The following is a 16,822-nucleotide window of genomic DNA, read 5'->3' as shown; positions in this document are numbered from 1 at the left end:
ACCACAACTTGTGTTTCCAGACCAAATGTTTTATTTGTGGAATTGGCAATGACTATTTTGACACAACCCCACATGGCTTTGAAACACATACTTTGCAAGAACACAACTTGGCAAACTATCTGTAAGTATATTTTACTACTGGAACTACAATAGAGAGACTTTCAGCCCTAGAGTAATTTAGGTGCACACATTGCTGATAGTTCTACAGAATTCTATCTTAGGATTATAATATTTAATTTCCTTTCTGGTCTCCCCTCCTCTAGTCCACACTGCTGGTTATTTTTAAAGTACTTACCTTACACATGAGCTGCCTTAGTGGAATGAGACCTGGAGGCACACTGACTCCTTATTCCTCTGGAAGAAAACTCACATATGTGGAATGACAGGGAACAACAGTTTAATAAGTTGGTTTAGTTTGGAAGTTTTGATTATGACTTCTGGGAGCTTGTTAACATTGATGAGACCATGGAAAATTACCCTCAATTTGAAAAAAGAAAACCCAAAACAAAAAAACTCCAACCAGCCAACAAGGCATTTCTGGAAGATTCCTGAAAGATAAGCTACAATGAATAATGTACAAGTCTGATCCTATAGTTCTTTAGTGATAGCGCATCTTTCTGAAACCTCAAAGCAATTGGGAGTTGTATGTGTTTAGACTATTGTTCAGACTCCCAAGGCAGTGATCAAAGAGAATATTTAAAAAGTTAATTTGGTGGCATTAGTTACTCATATAACAATGATAATTATATAAGCATTGTGCCAACAGAACCAAAGGAGCCAAGCTGGTGGTATAGTACAGAGGTCTGGCTTTGGAATACTGCATCTGGACTTTTTTTTTTTTTAAATTTAAAGAGTAGTGCCTCCTGGAACAGAGGCTGCATTATTCCTTGCATAGCAAGTGACACTGCAAAAAGCAATGCACGTTTCTTTGTGAGGCAAATTTCCATTAACATCCAAGATTTTCTTACTATATTGAACTGCTTACCTGGTATATGGGGACCTGTCATTCACAGTAAATTGAAAATGGCCCTTTCCTTAATATTAGAACATATAGTGAACAATCTAACCAAAGTCAGTAGATATTACTTTCTTTACCGTGAGAGCACATACCAAGTTTAATTCCAAATGCACTGCATCAGAAGTGGCTAACCAAGAGCTGTGTGACATACAGACAGTTGTTAGTACTCTACAGCCTTCCTAATTAGTTCAAGCTCTTTACATTTGAGTGAGCACACCTCTCTGAGATAGATAGGCTCAGCCTAGGAGCTGTATGGCATGAGTGTTTGGAAGGCCACGCTTTTAACTTCTTGTATCATAGCCATGGTAACTTCTACCAAGGTGAGACGCTGGAGCATACGTGTATAGGAGGTGACACATACCTAATTTGGGTATTGCTCCTAGCACTGAAATGAAGAAAATGCTAAAGCACATTTCTCCACCTTTACAGATTTTATATGTTAGCACTTCCATGAGAGATGTGCTGGAGGGCAGAATTTTCTCCTTTAACATAAGCACTTTAGATGCCTAGCAATGTCATTACTTTGCTGGCTGGCATAATCTCCCTCACATGTCCCAGCCTAGGAAAGGTTAGGCAGACATGTTAAGTTTTCTGCATTAATACCTGCTTCATGTGCTTTTTTCAGGTTCTTTTTAATGTATCTCATTAACAAGGATGAAACTGAGCATACTGGCCAGGTGAGTAGAAAATAAAAGTTTTTTTTTTCTTAAGATAATTTTTCAATGTTTTCATCTTCTCCAGCCTTGTAGCTGTGTACCACCAGGTGGAACTGATGTACCACCAAGAAGATATGATGCCACCCTCCCTGAGAGTCTTCTGCAAGTGAAAGGAAGGGTTAGAAAAAAGGGAGGAGGTGGGCTGCAGCAGTGTGCTACCCTACCCAGCACGGAATGCTATCAGAAGTCAGTTACTAGTCATCTTATCTCTGAAATTAAACCCTGAAATAGACGAGCTGTAGTTTATTCCCAGAAGATTAAACAGTTAAGCTACTATATTTATAGTCCAAACCCATATATATATATATATATATATATATGTTTAGTGTGGTTAGGCCCTAAATGTAAATAGATTAGAAAATAAATAGGATTTAATAATATCTCAAGCAGCTGTTATGCAAACACTACAAAAGTACCTTACACTTCCGTGCTTTCCATGCAAACTAAAACACATTATATATACACAGGTTTGCTCTGATCAGCTAGACTGATCAATTTACACTTACACTTTTTTTTTTATAATACGGCTTAAATTCCGGTAGTACTGAATCAAGAAAAGTGCAGAACGATACTTTTACAGATGTTCTTGTTGAGTTTCAAGGTCTTCACAGTTCTACTCCATGGTAATAGGCCCAGTGCCTGGCTATTGTTAAAAGTTTATATAGAGAACTAACTGCAAGGTGTCTGTTAAAATAAATGCTCTTTCTCATTTTCAGGAATCGTTTGTGTGGAAGATGTACCAAGAAAGATGCTGGGATTTTTTCCCTGCAGGGGACTGCTTCCGGAAACAGTATGAGGATCAACTTGGCTGATATCTCAAAAGAAATTAATTATTCATGAACTGTTAAAATCCAGTATACAAAAAACCTTTTTTTTTTCCACGATGTAATTTCACAGCTTATATTTGCTCTATATGTCTTTAAACTCCAAGACATACATAATATTTGACACTATTTCATAGGCTTTTTGTACCTACCACATATGAAAGAGGTCTTTTGTTGGAATTTTTATTAGAAAAAACTACGACAGATTAATTTAAGCCTTCCAGTTCAAATATGGTCTGAGATTATAACAACTTCTTAACTACATCATTAACCTAGTGTTTGGCAGTACAGTTGAAAGGGCTAAAAGGTGTCTTAATTGCACAGCATTTGACATTTAAGAACTTGAACATCAGAGGCCAAGCCTCAGAAAAAATACTTTTAACTGCTGTCCGATTCCCCACCCCCAGTATTTGCTAGTGAATGTATTACAATACAGCTTGAAAAGCTTTAAGCAGTTAAAAAGAAAACATTTTCGAACACTTCGTCAACCTTGAAACATTAAGTGCCTTAAAACCTCTGTAGACATAGCTATGCAAACTTTTTATTTATGTTAGTGTTCTAGATGAACAGATCCATTAACTGTATTGCTTTTCTGTCTTTCTGTATGAAATGGCACTTGAAATTGGTTTATATACTACCTTCAGTAACAGCTCATTAGACACTGCTGTTCAAAGACATACACTGTATCAAAATGAATACAATTTAAATCTTAGGCCAAAATATAAAAATGCTCTATGGTCACCTGCAATTAGAAACTGCTAGGACTATGCTTTTTTTTTTTCTTCTTGTAATAAAAAGTACCCCACTGCAATAAAGTGTTACAAACCAATATTACCTTTGCCGTCGTCTTTCTACAATATGGAGATGTAGCATGACAAAAGAGGGACTAAAACCACATGTATTCATTGGTCATCCACAGCTTTATTTTAAGACTACACAGAGCAAGTACAAGCTGAAATAACTGTTGTCTTAGTGTGCTGTAGCCTGTATCTTTAGCAAAGAAAATCCTAATTTCATCACAAATTTTAGACCTTTTTAAGAATATTACTCTTAGACAATTTTCAATCACATCTAAATGAATTTTGGTTGCACAGAATTTTAGGTGCCAGCAAAGGAAACCAGGCATTTGGCATACTGAGCAAAGTGAAACAGGTAAAGGTTAAGATTCAACTTGCTACTTATGTGAATAAGTGAATATAGCAAACATTAAGTAAATGTGAGCTTCAGGAAATCATGCTGTCCAGCCATTCTTCCAGCTCTTCCTCAGTCAGAGTTTTAGAAGTACTTTGAATTTGCTGTGATGCTGTACTCTTCTCTTCAGGCATATCTAGTTTTAAAGGGTCTAGAAAAGTGAAAAGAACAGATTTGAAAATCTGGAAACAATTCCGTACCAGCTCTTTGTTGATCATTTTGCTTTTTAATGCACAAATGACTATTTAACCAAAATCTTTCTTTCTTAAAGAATAGCAAGTCGTATTCCAAAAATAGTAGCAACATTTGGAGGGGGGGAAAAAACAACAAAAGAGGCTGCTTAATAAACTCAACTAGGGCAGCATGGCTTCCTCCTGATTCAAGGAGGCCAGGGCCTGATCCAACAGTAAGTGAACTCCCTCCTGCAATCCTGTCTGCTGCAGAGTTTGCTTTAATGTAGGAGGAGCAGGAGGCCACAACAGCAGATCACCCTGCACAATTATTACAACACGTTAAGATTCCATGTTCTGATGGCACTGTTTTCTTAAGGGATTTACACTGTTCTTTGGAGTGAAAAGCATGACATACCATGAAATGAAAGAGCATTTCAGGATTGCCTTCAGTAACAAGGCTTACCGTATCACTTGTGGTAACGTCTTATAAAAATTAAGTCCAAGATGGTTGAACATATGATAGCAAGAAAATCATACACAAAAAAATCAGAGATGTTAAAAACTTTTACAGCACTGTGGACTGGGAAGGAGTAGCAAACAATCTCCATCAAAACTAACAGCCAGCAGTATAACTTCCAGGAATGCAAACAAAATGAAAGGTTTGCCAATTTTTCTAAAATACGAAAAATTTTGAATGAAATGTTTTGTTTCCATACTAAATTTAATTTTTTAAAATCAATGCTAGTGAAGTTCGAAAATAACAAGTCACCAGAATGAGCTGACAGTTCTTCTGTACACTGTTAGCACATTGATCGAAGGGCTGATAACGCTACATGAAAAGTTTGTTTTACCTTCTTCTCACTAAAATTCTCTAGCAGTACATTAATATTTTGTTTAAAATTTTGCTGTATTGCAAGACAAATTCTGTTCCACAGAAGAATTTCTCTTAATTCTTAAAATGAACTAACAATGGTGAAACTGTAGTTCAGTGTGGAGTTAAAACTGAAAAGGAAAAAAATGGGTCATAACACAGCCCCAGATAAACAAAATGCAGTATGACAGAGATGATGACAGCAGTACTGTTGACTGGCTAAAAGAGAACTCAAAAGCATCACCAAAATAGAGTAAAAGGAAATTAAATAAGGGCATGCTGGGGAGAAAAGAAATCTTACCTTTTTCCTTACAATCCATTTTCAAGTCTTTCTCAGTCGATATGCTGTAGGATAACGCCCCAGACGCAGGTCTGTTTTCTGTACCAACGGGAGCATCTAGATTTAGGAGAAAATCTAGTTCTTCATCCAAATGGTCAGTCACTTGCTTTGACAGTGGATGGGCTCTCTGAAATGGTTCTGCCGCACTTGCCCTAGGACCATTTCTACTTCCAGACTCTGATGGAGCAACAGAACCACCAGTGGGATGGGAGACCAGCACTCTCTCACTCTGAGCCGGAGACTGTCGGAACAGCAGCTCTCTCCTCTTGCTGTCTTCAATAATTTTAGATCTCATCTGTGGGAGCTCTGCAGGTGTTGATGCCTAAGAGTACAAAACAGAACCTGAGTCTTTCTGACGATTAACTCAACTTTTGCTATTCCATCTAATTTGGACTGTAATTCAAGCTTCCTACATTTGATCACTTAAGAAGGGACAGTGAATTTCAGTAGAATTTAATTCAGAAGTAAAAGTGTACTGAAGTTATCTTGATGATACCTTTAGAGAAGCAGCTACAAAATACAAACTCCTTTTATCCCTTATTCCAGAGTATGAGATTGTATGCTAAATCAGCAAGTTTCCATTGTTTCAATGTTTCCAACAATCCATTGTTTCACAAATAATTCCTGGAGAGTTATTTTTCTTTAATTCTTCTGTAATTAAATCCCATCAATACTCTGAATTTTGGCATGACTGAATTTGGCTAGAAACGTTATCCCATGTTAGGCCTCCCCTTCAAAATTCCAGTCCTAAAAACAAACCATACTAACAGGTTGCTGAAAATCATTTAGCAAAAGTCATAGTATATAGCTGTGTATTTTGAAAAATTAAATCAAATTACAAAACATTATCAAATAGTGGAGCAAGAAATGACAATTCATTATATAATCATGAAACACAGATTCTGTTTTTACCAGGAAGCCCTGGCATTAATAACACTGCAGTGTATCTGATGGCCGCATCACTGGTCAGAATGGAAAGGCAAAGATTAAATGTCTTAACACACGCTTTATAACCCTGATAAAAATTAAAGATTGTGACTAGAACTCTTAAAAAGAAAACTGTATTTGAAAGTAACATTTATGTGCAGATTTCCTTAGACACCACATCTGCAGACGTATTTGAGCTCCCTTAAGAAAGAGCACATTTCTGTCTGTCACAGAAGCACTTCACGCATCTCCAAACAGAAGTAAAATTTTTTCTGAAGGGTCATTTTTTTTTCCTTGCTTGAGCAGATGGATTTTTTGGTAAGAATTTTGGTTTTATATTTATCTCATTCATTCTTTTGCCCTTACATGAATATTTTATTTTTCACAGTCTGAAGAAACATTTTTTCCTATTATTGTTGCTTTTTTTTTCCACCAGAGCATGACATTTTCTTCACCTGTTTGACTGACAGTTCTACTTGTTCTAACACAGATTAAGTTTGATTCATGGAATAAGCACGCATGTTGATAATAGCTATGTAGAAGAGCAAATCACAATTAAAATAATTCACAGAAAATAATGTGAAAGCACTTTCAAAAATTTGGTGCAAGCTTTTAACAGCTGCTAACAAGAGAAGCAAGTACAAAACGAGTGCAAGCATTCCATGTCAAACATTCCGATACCTGCTTCAAATCTACTGTGCTGCACATCAAAGCATTTTGTTTTAAGTCAATAAAGCATAAGAAGTCTGATAGAGGGGTATCCTGCATTACACGCCATTTGACATGCCAGGCTCAAGAAATGTATTTACTTATAAAATACATTTTACTTACGTTTGAAGACCAAGTTTACAGCAATCATTCTGGCATAATTGTTTCACTTACGATATATGCATTTTCTTGTGAAAACTCTCAGCATTACCTGCACCAGTTCAGCAGCTACATTCAGCCTCAGATGTAGAGGCAATTCCTGAAGGGCCTGGGCCAGAGACTGGCAGTCAACAGAAAACACAGATAGCTGAAATATAATTCAACACACAGTACACTTGTATTAAAAAAAAAAAAAATGTAAACTATTAATGACTTTAGTCTATTACAGTCCCCTGTTCCACACATTCAAGGAACATAAAGAACAATCTAACACAATACAGGAATTCACAGTTTTAATTTACAAACCTACAAAGCAGTTTAGTAAAAGGACTATAACAAAACTAGCCAAACTATTTTCTCTTGAATACTTGAATGCAGCTGAAAAAGAAAGGCTGACTTGATAAGTCAGTAAAGCAAAGTGACAGTCCCATATTTGGCCTTCAATGGATGGATTTCCTTGTTCTTTTCTTCCAAAGTTCCTTAAAAACCTAGCCTGCTGCTTTGATTAGTCTAACTGGGGGGAGGGGGGAGGAAAAAGCCTCCAGCACCAGGGACAAATTAATAAAAATATACAGAATAAAGAGTGTTATTATTGTCTTAAACAATTTGTTGCTGAAAGCACAACTGCCAAGGCATTCTGTGCCAGGCAATAATCCACACAAGCTCATTCAAATGGTAATTCTGTTACCTGCTCATGGCATATGCTTTCTCTATCCCATTCTTTCTCATCAGCAAGTCGGAACTGTGAAAAGGAATCTCCTACAGAAAAGAAAGAAAAAAAAATACATTTTTAGAAAAATAACAAGCTCTCTCCAAAGTTCCCAACCCTACAGAGTAAATTCAATCAATAAACATCACATCTTCGACAAATTTGCATTTTATTTTAATCCTGCTTGCATTCACAACATCAAATTTTTAAAGACAAAGTTCTATAGAAAGATTTTTTTAATCTCAAGACACAACAAAATCAAAACCGAATAAGGAGGTGCTAGGTGCCATATCAACAAGCAAGATTTTCGTTGAAAAGTCTGATTTGGACAACATACTAAGAATATGTACAGTATTCACTGAGTGCATTTTTTTAATGAACAGCTTTGAAAGTGCTGTTGAGAGACCTTCTTTTATCAACACGTGAGTCTCTCTTAACATGGATTATAAATGTCTTAAAAATCAGTTTGTACAGGCCAAGTAAAGATGACTTCTTGTCTGGTAGCTAAATCCTCCAAACCGTCTCTTTTGAACTAGTCCCTACTTTAGTATGCCATCAAAAAAAGGCACTGAACCCCAGACTTTAATTCATATGCATAAGGGCCTGAATTTAAAAAAAAAACCCAACCTTAAATAGGGCTAATTAAGCTATATACGTAACCTTAGATATAGGATCTTCTAACCCTCTACCACACTCCTCCAAGACAGTAGGAGCTTCCTCTTATTACAGGGGGCTTGGGTTATTATTTTGGTTTAGATGCAATATTTCTATTGCAGTGCCATGCTGCATTCTGAAAAGACAGTCCTATAAATTTATTCACTGCAAAAAACCCACAAGAATTCCAGGAACTCAGAAAAATCTATAAGGTCTGTGACAGAGGAGACGTGAAAGATTAGGGCTGCAAGACGATGGCCAAAGGTCTATAGTAACGGAAAGCAAAGATGCTGCTAATGCAGAGCGTGGGACCTTCTTAGACCATGCAGTGTGACAACAAATAGCTGTTTCAGGAGCTCTATTGGAAAAAACCCAAACCTGTTGAATTATTGAGTGAAGGAGATGAAATTTGATTCTGAGAATTGCAGATAACCTTTAAGTCACTAGTATTTAGTCCAGCACTTAGTTGAGAAGCAGCGGCTTATTCTTTCCCAACCTCTAATAGCGAATGAATGCGCTACAGGAAGTTTTCAATGGCATTACAAACAACGGAGCATCTAATTTGCATTTGGCTCTCAATATCCTAACTGCCATTCATACCTCTGACAATTCCCAAACCAAGACCTTAATCCTGTATACAAAATCCAAACATATAATGTACTGACCCCAAAACTGGCTTCTTTTCTGCTATCTGCCTGTCCCAAACCATAGGGGAGTTCAGCCTTTCAGCAATTTTACTCAATAGTGCAACCATCAGCCAGCTTCTGTTTTGCAAACAGAATGAATAGACAACAAAATGGCATAGTAATTGGCATATTTCTTTGCCAAACAATAAAAAAAAAAGGGAAACCTAACCATCTCCCAGATGGAATGTAAAATTTATTGCCTGTGGCTTTTTTTTTCCCTCCTAAAAAAAAAAAAAGTATCTAAATTGTATTTCTAATTCGTTACATTTCAAGTATGCTCACGTGTGTACTCATTAGTGTATACTCATAGACCAATCACGCTGTGTACCCGGCATGTCCTTCATCATCATCTTGAAAACCATGCCAGCAAGAAAGTCACCTTCTCAGCTGAGTATTTACATAGATATTTATGACCATTGCCATGTCCAGCTTGATTCTGCATCTCCCTGTTTTCATTGGGTTTATCCAACATCATTCAGCATTACCGGGCTGACACACAACCCTGCCTGATCAGCTCGGCTCCGGTTTACATTCAGTACCTCCAGATATTACTGTTTTAAAAACCAATGTGACACCGGTACAGGCGCAAATAATTAAAATTAAGCATTGAAATTAACATTTAGATATCTAAGACGACGGTTAATTTTACACATGTTTAGTTCATATAATTCACAAACACCAGGTTCCATGACAGCTACGTGTGCTCAGCAGTATGGAAAAATAAGATCCTGTCTTTATGTAACTACGTGCAGATACTAATACTTAACTTGAGCACTCACAGTTGACTCACTGCTGACAAAGGTGCCTTCCTCTCCATTGATTAAACTAAGTGATTAGTCGAATGCTTTCAGTATCTGGGAATGGCCAGATGTAAAGCAGCTAAACAAACCTACTTCATCAGAAAAATCCACTGGGATAAGGACTGGTTTATGATTCTCCACACTCACAAAGCTGGTAATAATAAATTCTCAGTTTGATATTGTGTTGCTGAATTAAAGGGTATGACTTAAACTCTAGTTTAACTAGGCTCTTTAAATAAGTTAACAAAGCATGCCTTTCAAATGGAAAAGCAATAACTACAATTCACAGTAGCACATTTAATGCAAATTAGGTTAATGAGAATGTTGGTCTAACCAATTATCTTTTCACAAATTCCTTTACCCTGAAAATAACTTCCTTTTATGCCATGAATACTAATCAAATGTCTTGCAATGACTCTGAGTTCCTTCCAACACAAAAAACCCCCACCACTTTTCTTCATGTGAATAGTTTTTATGTTACTTACAAATATGACTTGGCCTTCCAATACAGAGTAGCTAAAAATAATGCATTCAAGTAAACCTCATACACTGTCTTTGGTAATGTTCATAATAAGCCTCTAGTATTTTTTATTGTCTAAATTTTATTATGAAAGAATAGCAGATCTAAACCACTGTGCTTTCCTACCATTTTAATATATTTTAAAGCTAAATCAATTGATTTAAATAGAACACATGTTTCATAGTCTCTTTAGCCCAATTATCTCTTCATACAAATATTCACTGAATAACAGAATCAAACAAATCCTACTTGTAGTCTGTAATAAATATTTTCCAATCTGTGAAATTATGAGTCTAAAAATTGAAAAAATGGAAGAAAAAGTTTTCAGTAGAGAAACTGACACATCAGTGGAATGATTTTGCTCATTTTAACGAATTCATTCAAAACAAAAGACACAAAACATTATTGAAGACAGAAGAAAAATATTCTATAGTATTAGAGAGTTTCAGAGTGGAGGGAGGGAGCAAACTAAGTAACAGGATCCTTCTAAGACTGCCATGACTGTAAAGAAGCACTGCAAAGGCAAATATAAGACTCTAAACCCATTTTTTTAAAATCAGAATTTACCTTCTAAACAAGCACCAATGATTTTGAGAACCCTATTTGGGGTTTTCCAACCTGGGTTCATCTCCCATTTGATTTTTTTTGGGAAGTCAAGCCTCTGTCTACAAGTCTGCTTAGTGAGCTAAATAACATGCGATAAATTTATGATGGCAGTATGCAGCTGAACCACATAAACCACAACAGAAAACTACAACTTAGCTACATTTGGGAAATTAACAATGAGACTTAAAGTATCTGGGAAAGCAGCCTCTATCTACTACACTAGTCAAAGTTTTTCCTTAGTTACCAAATTGAGAATATTTTCTCCAAAGAAAACCCATCTTCAGATTAGATTTTAGGCAATTTTACAAGTTCAACTTGTAAGAGATCCCTTTCTCTCTCTATTGATCCCTGGTTCATCACTATGAATGATATAACATTAAAACAAGCTACTGTCCTGTTCCACCAGTCTTCTTCATCGGTTGCAATAATGCAGGAGGGAACAGATGGTAACTTTAAGGTGAAAAAAGGAACCAGATCCTCCAATCTAACAATCTGAATTGCAGACTTTAGGCATAAATGATGCTTGAAATCTTTTCCAGCATCAACGGTTCATATAAGACTGATCAACTCTCTTGAGGAGTCAGGGGGAAGATAAGCAACATATCATTTCCCTTTTAATAGTGCAAGACTTAATGTAGAAGGTCCCAGAGAAGGCAGAAATCTATAGGTCAAATAAAAGGTGGGCAACTACCAAGTCACGAATTTTGAGCTAACTTACACTTAGAAACACGAACAGAAAACTAAAGCTTACCAGTCTTTTGGGATAAACTAGGTGTGAGTGAATCTTTCTCAAACTGGAAGAAATAGCATGAGGAACAACTCCCATCCATCCCTGCCACAGTGTGCTCTAACCAGAAGATTTTGAAAATGGTATGGAAAGAGCAAGAACCACATGCTGAGTGCTTTGGAACATCACTGGAATTAAAAGGTGTCTCTTCTCGTTACACAGTTTTTCCACATACTGCTATATATATATATTTATATAGATATATGAAATAGAGATATATTTTAGATATAGATAGATAGATATTTTATATTATATATATGATATAGAAATATAGCTAATTTTTAATATATTACATATATTAATTGCCTATCTATAATCAATGCTCATTTTATATAAAAATCTCTTTGGATAAAAACTACTGAAGATTTCTTTTTATAGGACAGCTAATAGTTTTCTTTTTTCCCCCTACAAAAGGAGAATAACATATAGACAAATCCATAATAAATATTCTTCCAACACTACGAAACATATATTCTGCAAAGGTGTTATATGAATAATTTTATAGATACCATAGACAGTTAATCATCCAGATACAATAATTTTCCCACAATGAGGTAGCATATAATACTGAGAAACAGACTTCTGGAAGACACAGAGCTTCCAGATTCTTCATGGTAGTTTTAAAACCATCACTAATTTCTATTTCTGCTTTTTTAATTTCTCTGCTTTGGTAGAGTACACACTGTAACTAATGTCTTTCACTATGACTAAGGCTGCAATGTGCTAGTAATGCAATTTGCCAGGAGCATAGATGGAGCAATAGCAATTTTCAGTATGTGAGAATCTAATACAACAGGTAAAGACCCTGTAAGAACTTGACATCTATTAGTCTCCTTCAGATACTGTTAAGACCAGCAATATTGGAAGTCACTGCCAAGCCTACCTGTTATCCAGAACACGACAGGTATTTCCAAACAACATGCCTTCACCACAAATACTTCAGCACAACCTACATTTTTCCCTGGTTCTGTGGCTCACCAGTAGGTTGCACAGCTGTGTATTACAGACTCCAGAAGGCTTATGCAACAGCTTAGTGTAAAAATTCTAACTACCGGCAGAACACATATCTCAAAGAAAATATTTTAAATATCATTCTTCTACTGTTACCAGTAGAAGTTCTTGAGCTCTGTGCAAACATATTGACATCAAGGATATTTGTAGCCAGCACTACAAACTATAACGCATATTTATAACCAGGTTAAAAAAGAACAACGTACTAAATTAATTCCCTGGCACAACTACACAGTACTACTAGTCACAATTTAAAAAATAATATGTGAATTTGATCAAACAGCAGGATCATCTGACCAAGGCTAAATGATGTCCTCAGAATTTAAAATGTGTCACATACAAAGGAATAAGAAGGAAGTATCTTCAGAAACAAGTGCTGCTTCTGGAACAAAGAGTGTCTGCTCAGGAAGAACAAAACTAATTTAATACACAGAGGAACTGCAGCCTACTGAAATCAAGGTCAGATGCCAGTTTTTCAAATGAGGAGCAGGGTTAAGCCAACAAATGCGAAAGAACACAATGGTTAAAAAAAGTAATTCGCTTTTACTATTTAAAGTAGAGGTTAACAAAAGTCAAAACAGGAAAACAGAACAAATGAAATTATATTCAAAGAGTTAAGAAAAAAAGCCAGTAGTACACATGCTTCTGCATGAACACCAGGTGACTAAGAAATAAGAAGAAATTGGAATGCCTTCAAGCCTTCAAAGCTTCAAAAAGCTAAATGACAACATGGGAATACTGGGAGCAGTGAAAGGAAGACTAAGGAGAACAGTGCAATAGCAGCTCCATGTGTTTGATGGACAAATTAGTAGAAACTACAAGAAATTTAATGGATATGTGGATAAACATAATATTTGAGGGAAGAGCCAACACGGCATTCAAAAAGGAAAATTCTGCTGCTCAGTCTAAGACAATTTCCTCAAAGTAGTAAAAATCATGCACATAAGCAGGATCTAGTTCATATAATTTAGATGTGTTTCCAAAAGCTTTCACTGACGTCCCACTCCCTTTCCCACCCAAGACTTCAAAGCAGTAAAAAGAGGAGGCTTGTATGAATAAATAATTTCCTGCAAGTAGGAAGAAAAATATTAAACTGTCAATTTTCACATTACATAGAAACCGCCAGTACAGTTCTCTGGGGTCATACCTGTTTAACCTCTTAACTCAGAAGAGAAAAAAAGGGGAGAAAAATTAAGTAGCAAAGTCTGCTGATGATACTACCCTTCTCATGGTAGTGCGGGTCAGGGCAGGGTGTGGAGAATGACATAAATACTTCACAAGATTGAGAAAGTAGATTTTTAAATGGGAGATTAAACACAATACCAGTAATGCAAAATGCTGCAATTCTAACTTCACACACAAAGTTCACAGCTGACCAACATCATTTGGAATAACAATCTCAGTGCTCTGCAGTGCTCAAAGAAACAAACCCTCTGAATTATTAAAAATGCAAAAAGTGAAAAACAGAATATCATTACACACCTATCATGTATCACGTATCTTGAATACTGTGCAGTGTCTTGGTTTTCCCAATAAATGTAATAGCATTAGAAAAGGCATGGAACCATTCCTGTATGAGAAACAATTTAGTAACTTAAGCCAAGGATGGGAACCAAGAGAACATAAGAAGAGATCTAAAAACCATGAAAGGCAAAAATAGGGCAGACAGGGACTCACCACTCATTGTCTCTTCTCACAGAAGACCTACAGGCATCAAATGAAGCCAGCAGGGAACGCACTCAAAACAAACAAAAAGTGGCAAATCTTTGTAAGTTGAAGCTAGGTCAGGGACTCCATGCCATCAGATAACACAGATGTCACAGGTTTCCACAGATACAAGGAGGGATAGAAGGTAACTATTTTTAAATAAAAAGATTTCACATCTGCCTTAGGAAGTCCCTGGGACATAAATTGTTGCAGGTTAAGAAAGCAGTCTCCAGATGGACCTTGGGTCTAATTCATAGATTCTTACTATCATTCAGGTTGGAAAAGACCTTTAAGATCATCAAGTCCAACTGTTAACCCAGGACTGCCAAGTCCACCTCTAAATTATATCCCCAAGCAGTGCATCGACATGTATAATTCAACAGAATCAACCTTAAATTAAGGCAAATGCTTGGGGTTTTTTACCTGTAGAGCTCTGCCTTTCCCTTAATTAACTATCTTTCTGCAGAAAAAAGAGAAAGGAAAAGTAGCTGATCCACAAATTTATTTTTAATCTGTAGTTAAGAGTTCTTTCAAGGCAACATACATTTTACATCTACAGGGTGTATAAAGAGGCAGCAGACAACACTACCATACGGGAACTTGTATAAACAGCATCAAGCAGACTCCCTCCGCTTTCTAATTAATTTTTCCGCATTTTATTAAATGTCTCACTATTTTTCCATATGTAGTTTTTATTAAATGTTTAATTATTATGTCTTAAAATGCAGCAAAAATGCAAAACATTTTAAAAATGTATTGAACAAAGAAGCATATTTAACATTTCACCCAAATACAGTAGCCTGACATGGTTATTTGTATCTATCCCACATTTCCATTATTCACTTTTTTACTGAATAAACAATAGAATGATATTTAAGTGTGAAGTTACCGAATTCCCCATAGGTTAAGCTCAAACCTTTCATTAAGTTTAAGCTAGTCACCTTAAATATTTACTTTTTTCCTGATGCTTTATGACATTTTCCAGTGTCATTTTTTTCAGGTCACTAATTTATAACATACTTAGTGATTTTTAAATGTCACTGCAACCACCTTGCTAGATTAGACAAAGTATAAAAATCCATAGAGCATACTGGGGTTTGAGCCATAAAGAGAAGGCTGGGGGGGGAAAAAAAGGCAAAATCAACATAATTCAATCCATAAATACTCAAAACCAAATACTTTTTTTTTTTTTTTTTTTTTTTTTTTGGTAGCACCAGTATGACATAGCAGGACATGAAATTTGTGATTCTTCGTAAGGACAGCAGAAGATTACTCTCCTTTGGGTGAAAGTGGGAGGACTCATGTATTTTCAGAAGCCTGGACACAACAGAGGAAAAAGTAGCTTAACAGTAGGCTTTGGTCCCTGCAGACCAACAGGCTAAGGAACCCAGTGACCTGGCCCTCCGTGAACTCCATTTTCTCCAAAACTATGTAAGCAGTTAATATCAGGATAGCACGTGTCCACAGCAGAAAACACAGCTGAAATTCAGCACTGGAAGAAATTAAGAAGAAATGGCAAGGTTCCCACCCGCAAAGGAAGATTGGAAGATTTGCATAACGCCAAACTGCAGGACTCAAAAGAGTGATCTGTTTGCATGTGCTGGCACAAGGCACTCCTGTCAGATTGTAGCTTGTAAGTGAGGAAGGAAGAGACAGAATGAAAAGAAGAGAATCCAAAACAAGAGGAATGAGGTTCAAGCAGAACGGAAGCCAGTCATCCAAAAAGATCCCCGATTTGCCTTGCCTATTGACAGGATCCGCTGGGCAACAGCCACAGTGAATGGGCATCAGAGGATGAGGGAGAGGGGAGAAGGAAGCATCCCTGTGGACTGCATTAAGCAAAAAAACTGCCTTGAGACCTCGGGGCAGATGGTACCTCTAAGTTTACACAGCTACTTTGAAGAAGAAATGAAAGCTTTGATGGACAGTTTAGTTTTAAACAGAAAAGAGACAAATATCTCTGAGGTTAAAGCTGAAACGGCACCCTTCATTCATACCTTAGACAGTACAGCTTGTGAGTAATTCAACATCCGACACTTCTGAGCTCTGATTTTGTGAGAAGTTTAAAAAATATTCCATAACGGATGACAGAACTTCTGCACTTTATTCAGGAATTTTTCCTTTTTTCCAAATTACACAAAGACCAACTTCTACAATGTTTCCAAATCCAAATATAATGAACATCCTACTGTAAGAAACTAAATGAGATTTCAAACTTTGCCAAATGCTAGCTAGATTACTCGTTAGAAAGCTCAGATTCAGAGCTCAGTTCCTGGTCTAAACTTGGCAGAGTGCTCTACCAGTAAAGTACTGCTTTTTTGTAGATGGCTCTTTCTCAATTTTGTTAGGAACCTGAATGTTCTTCCCAATTAAAGTTTAAGTAAAACATACGTATTTCAAAAATGCAATAAAACT

General features: G+C 36.4%; 2 protein-coding genes across 4 annotated transcripts in view; one reads left to right on the top strand and one right to left on the bottom strand.

Moving 5' to 3' along the window:
* Positions 1–2,586, top strand: part of RYR3 (ryanodine receptor 3) — a 233,215-nt gene extending 230,629 nt beyond the window's left edge. The window contains exons 102-104 of the mRNA XM_055716387.1: positions 21–121; positions 1,644–1,695; positions 2,451–2,586. Coding sequence (XP_055572362.1) covers positions 21–121; positions 1,644–1,695; positions 2,451–2,546 — 249 coding nt within the window. The 3' untranslated portion in view covers positions 2,547–2,586. The remainder of the gene's footprint in view (positions 1–20; positions 122–1,643; positions 1,696–2,450) is intronic.
* A 486-nt stretch (positions 2,587–3,072) lies between these two features.
* AVEN (apoptosis and caspase activation inhibitor) overlaps positions 3,073–16,822 on the bottom strand; it is a 94,732-nt gene continuing 80,982 nt past the window's right edge. For all 3 annotated transcript variants that reach the window (XM_055716384.1, XM_055716385.1, XM_027808049.2), the window contains exons 3-6: positions 7,616–7,686; positions 6,980–7,075; positions 5,095–5,455; positions 3,073–3,900 (exon numbers count right to left, since the gene is read on the bottom strand). In XM_055716384.1, the coding sequence (XP_055572359.1) occupies positions 3,782–3,900; positions 5,095–5,455; positions 6,980–7,075; positions 7,616–7,686 (647 nt within the window). In that variant the 3' untranslated portion in view covers positions 3,073–3,781. The remainder of the gene's footprint in view (positions 3,901–5,094; positions 5,456–6,979; positions 7,076–7,615; positions 7,687–16,822) is intronic.

The sequence above is a fragment of the Falco cherrug genome, chromosome 7, assembly GCF_023634085.1.
Source record: "Falco cherrug isolate bFalChe1 chromosome 7, bFalChe1.pri, whole genome shotgun sequence".
Classification (NCBI taxonomy): domain Eukaryota; kingdom Metazoa; phylum Chordata; class Aves; order Falconiformes; family Falconidae; genus Falco; species Falco cherrug.
Note: the sequence above shows the minus strand (reverse complement) of the source record. Positions and strands in the feature narration are given on the sequence as shown.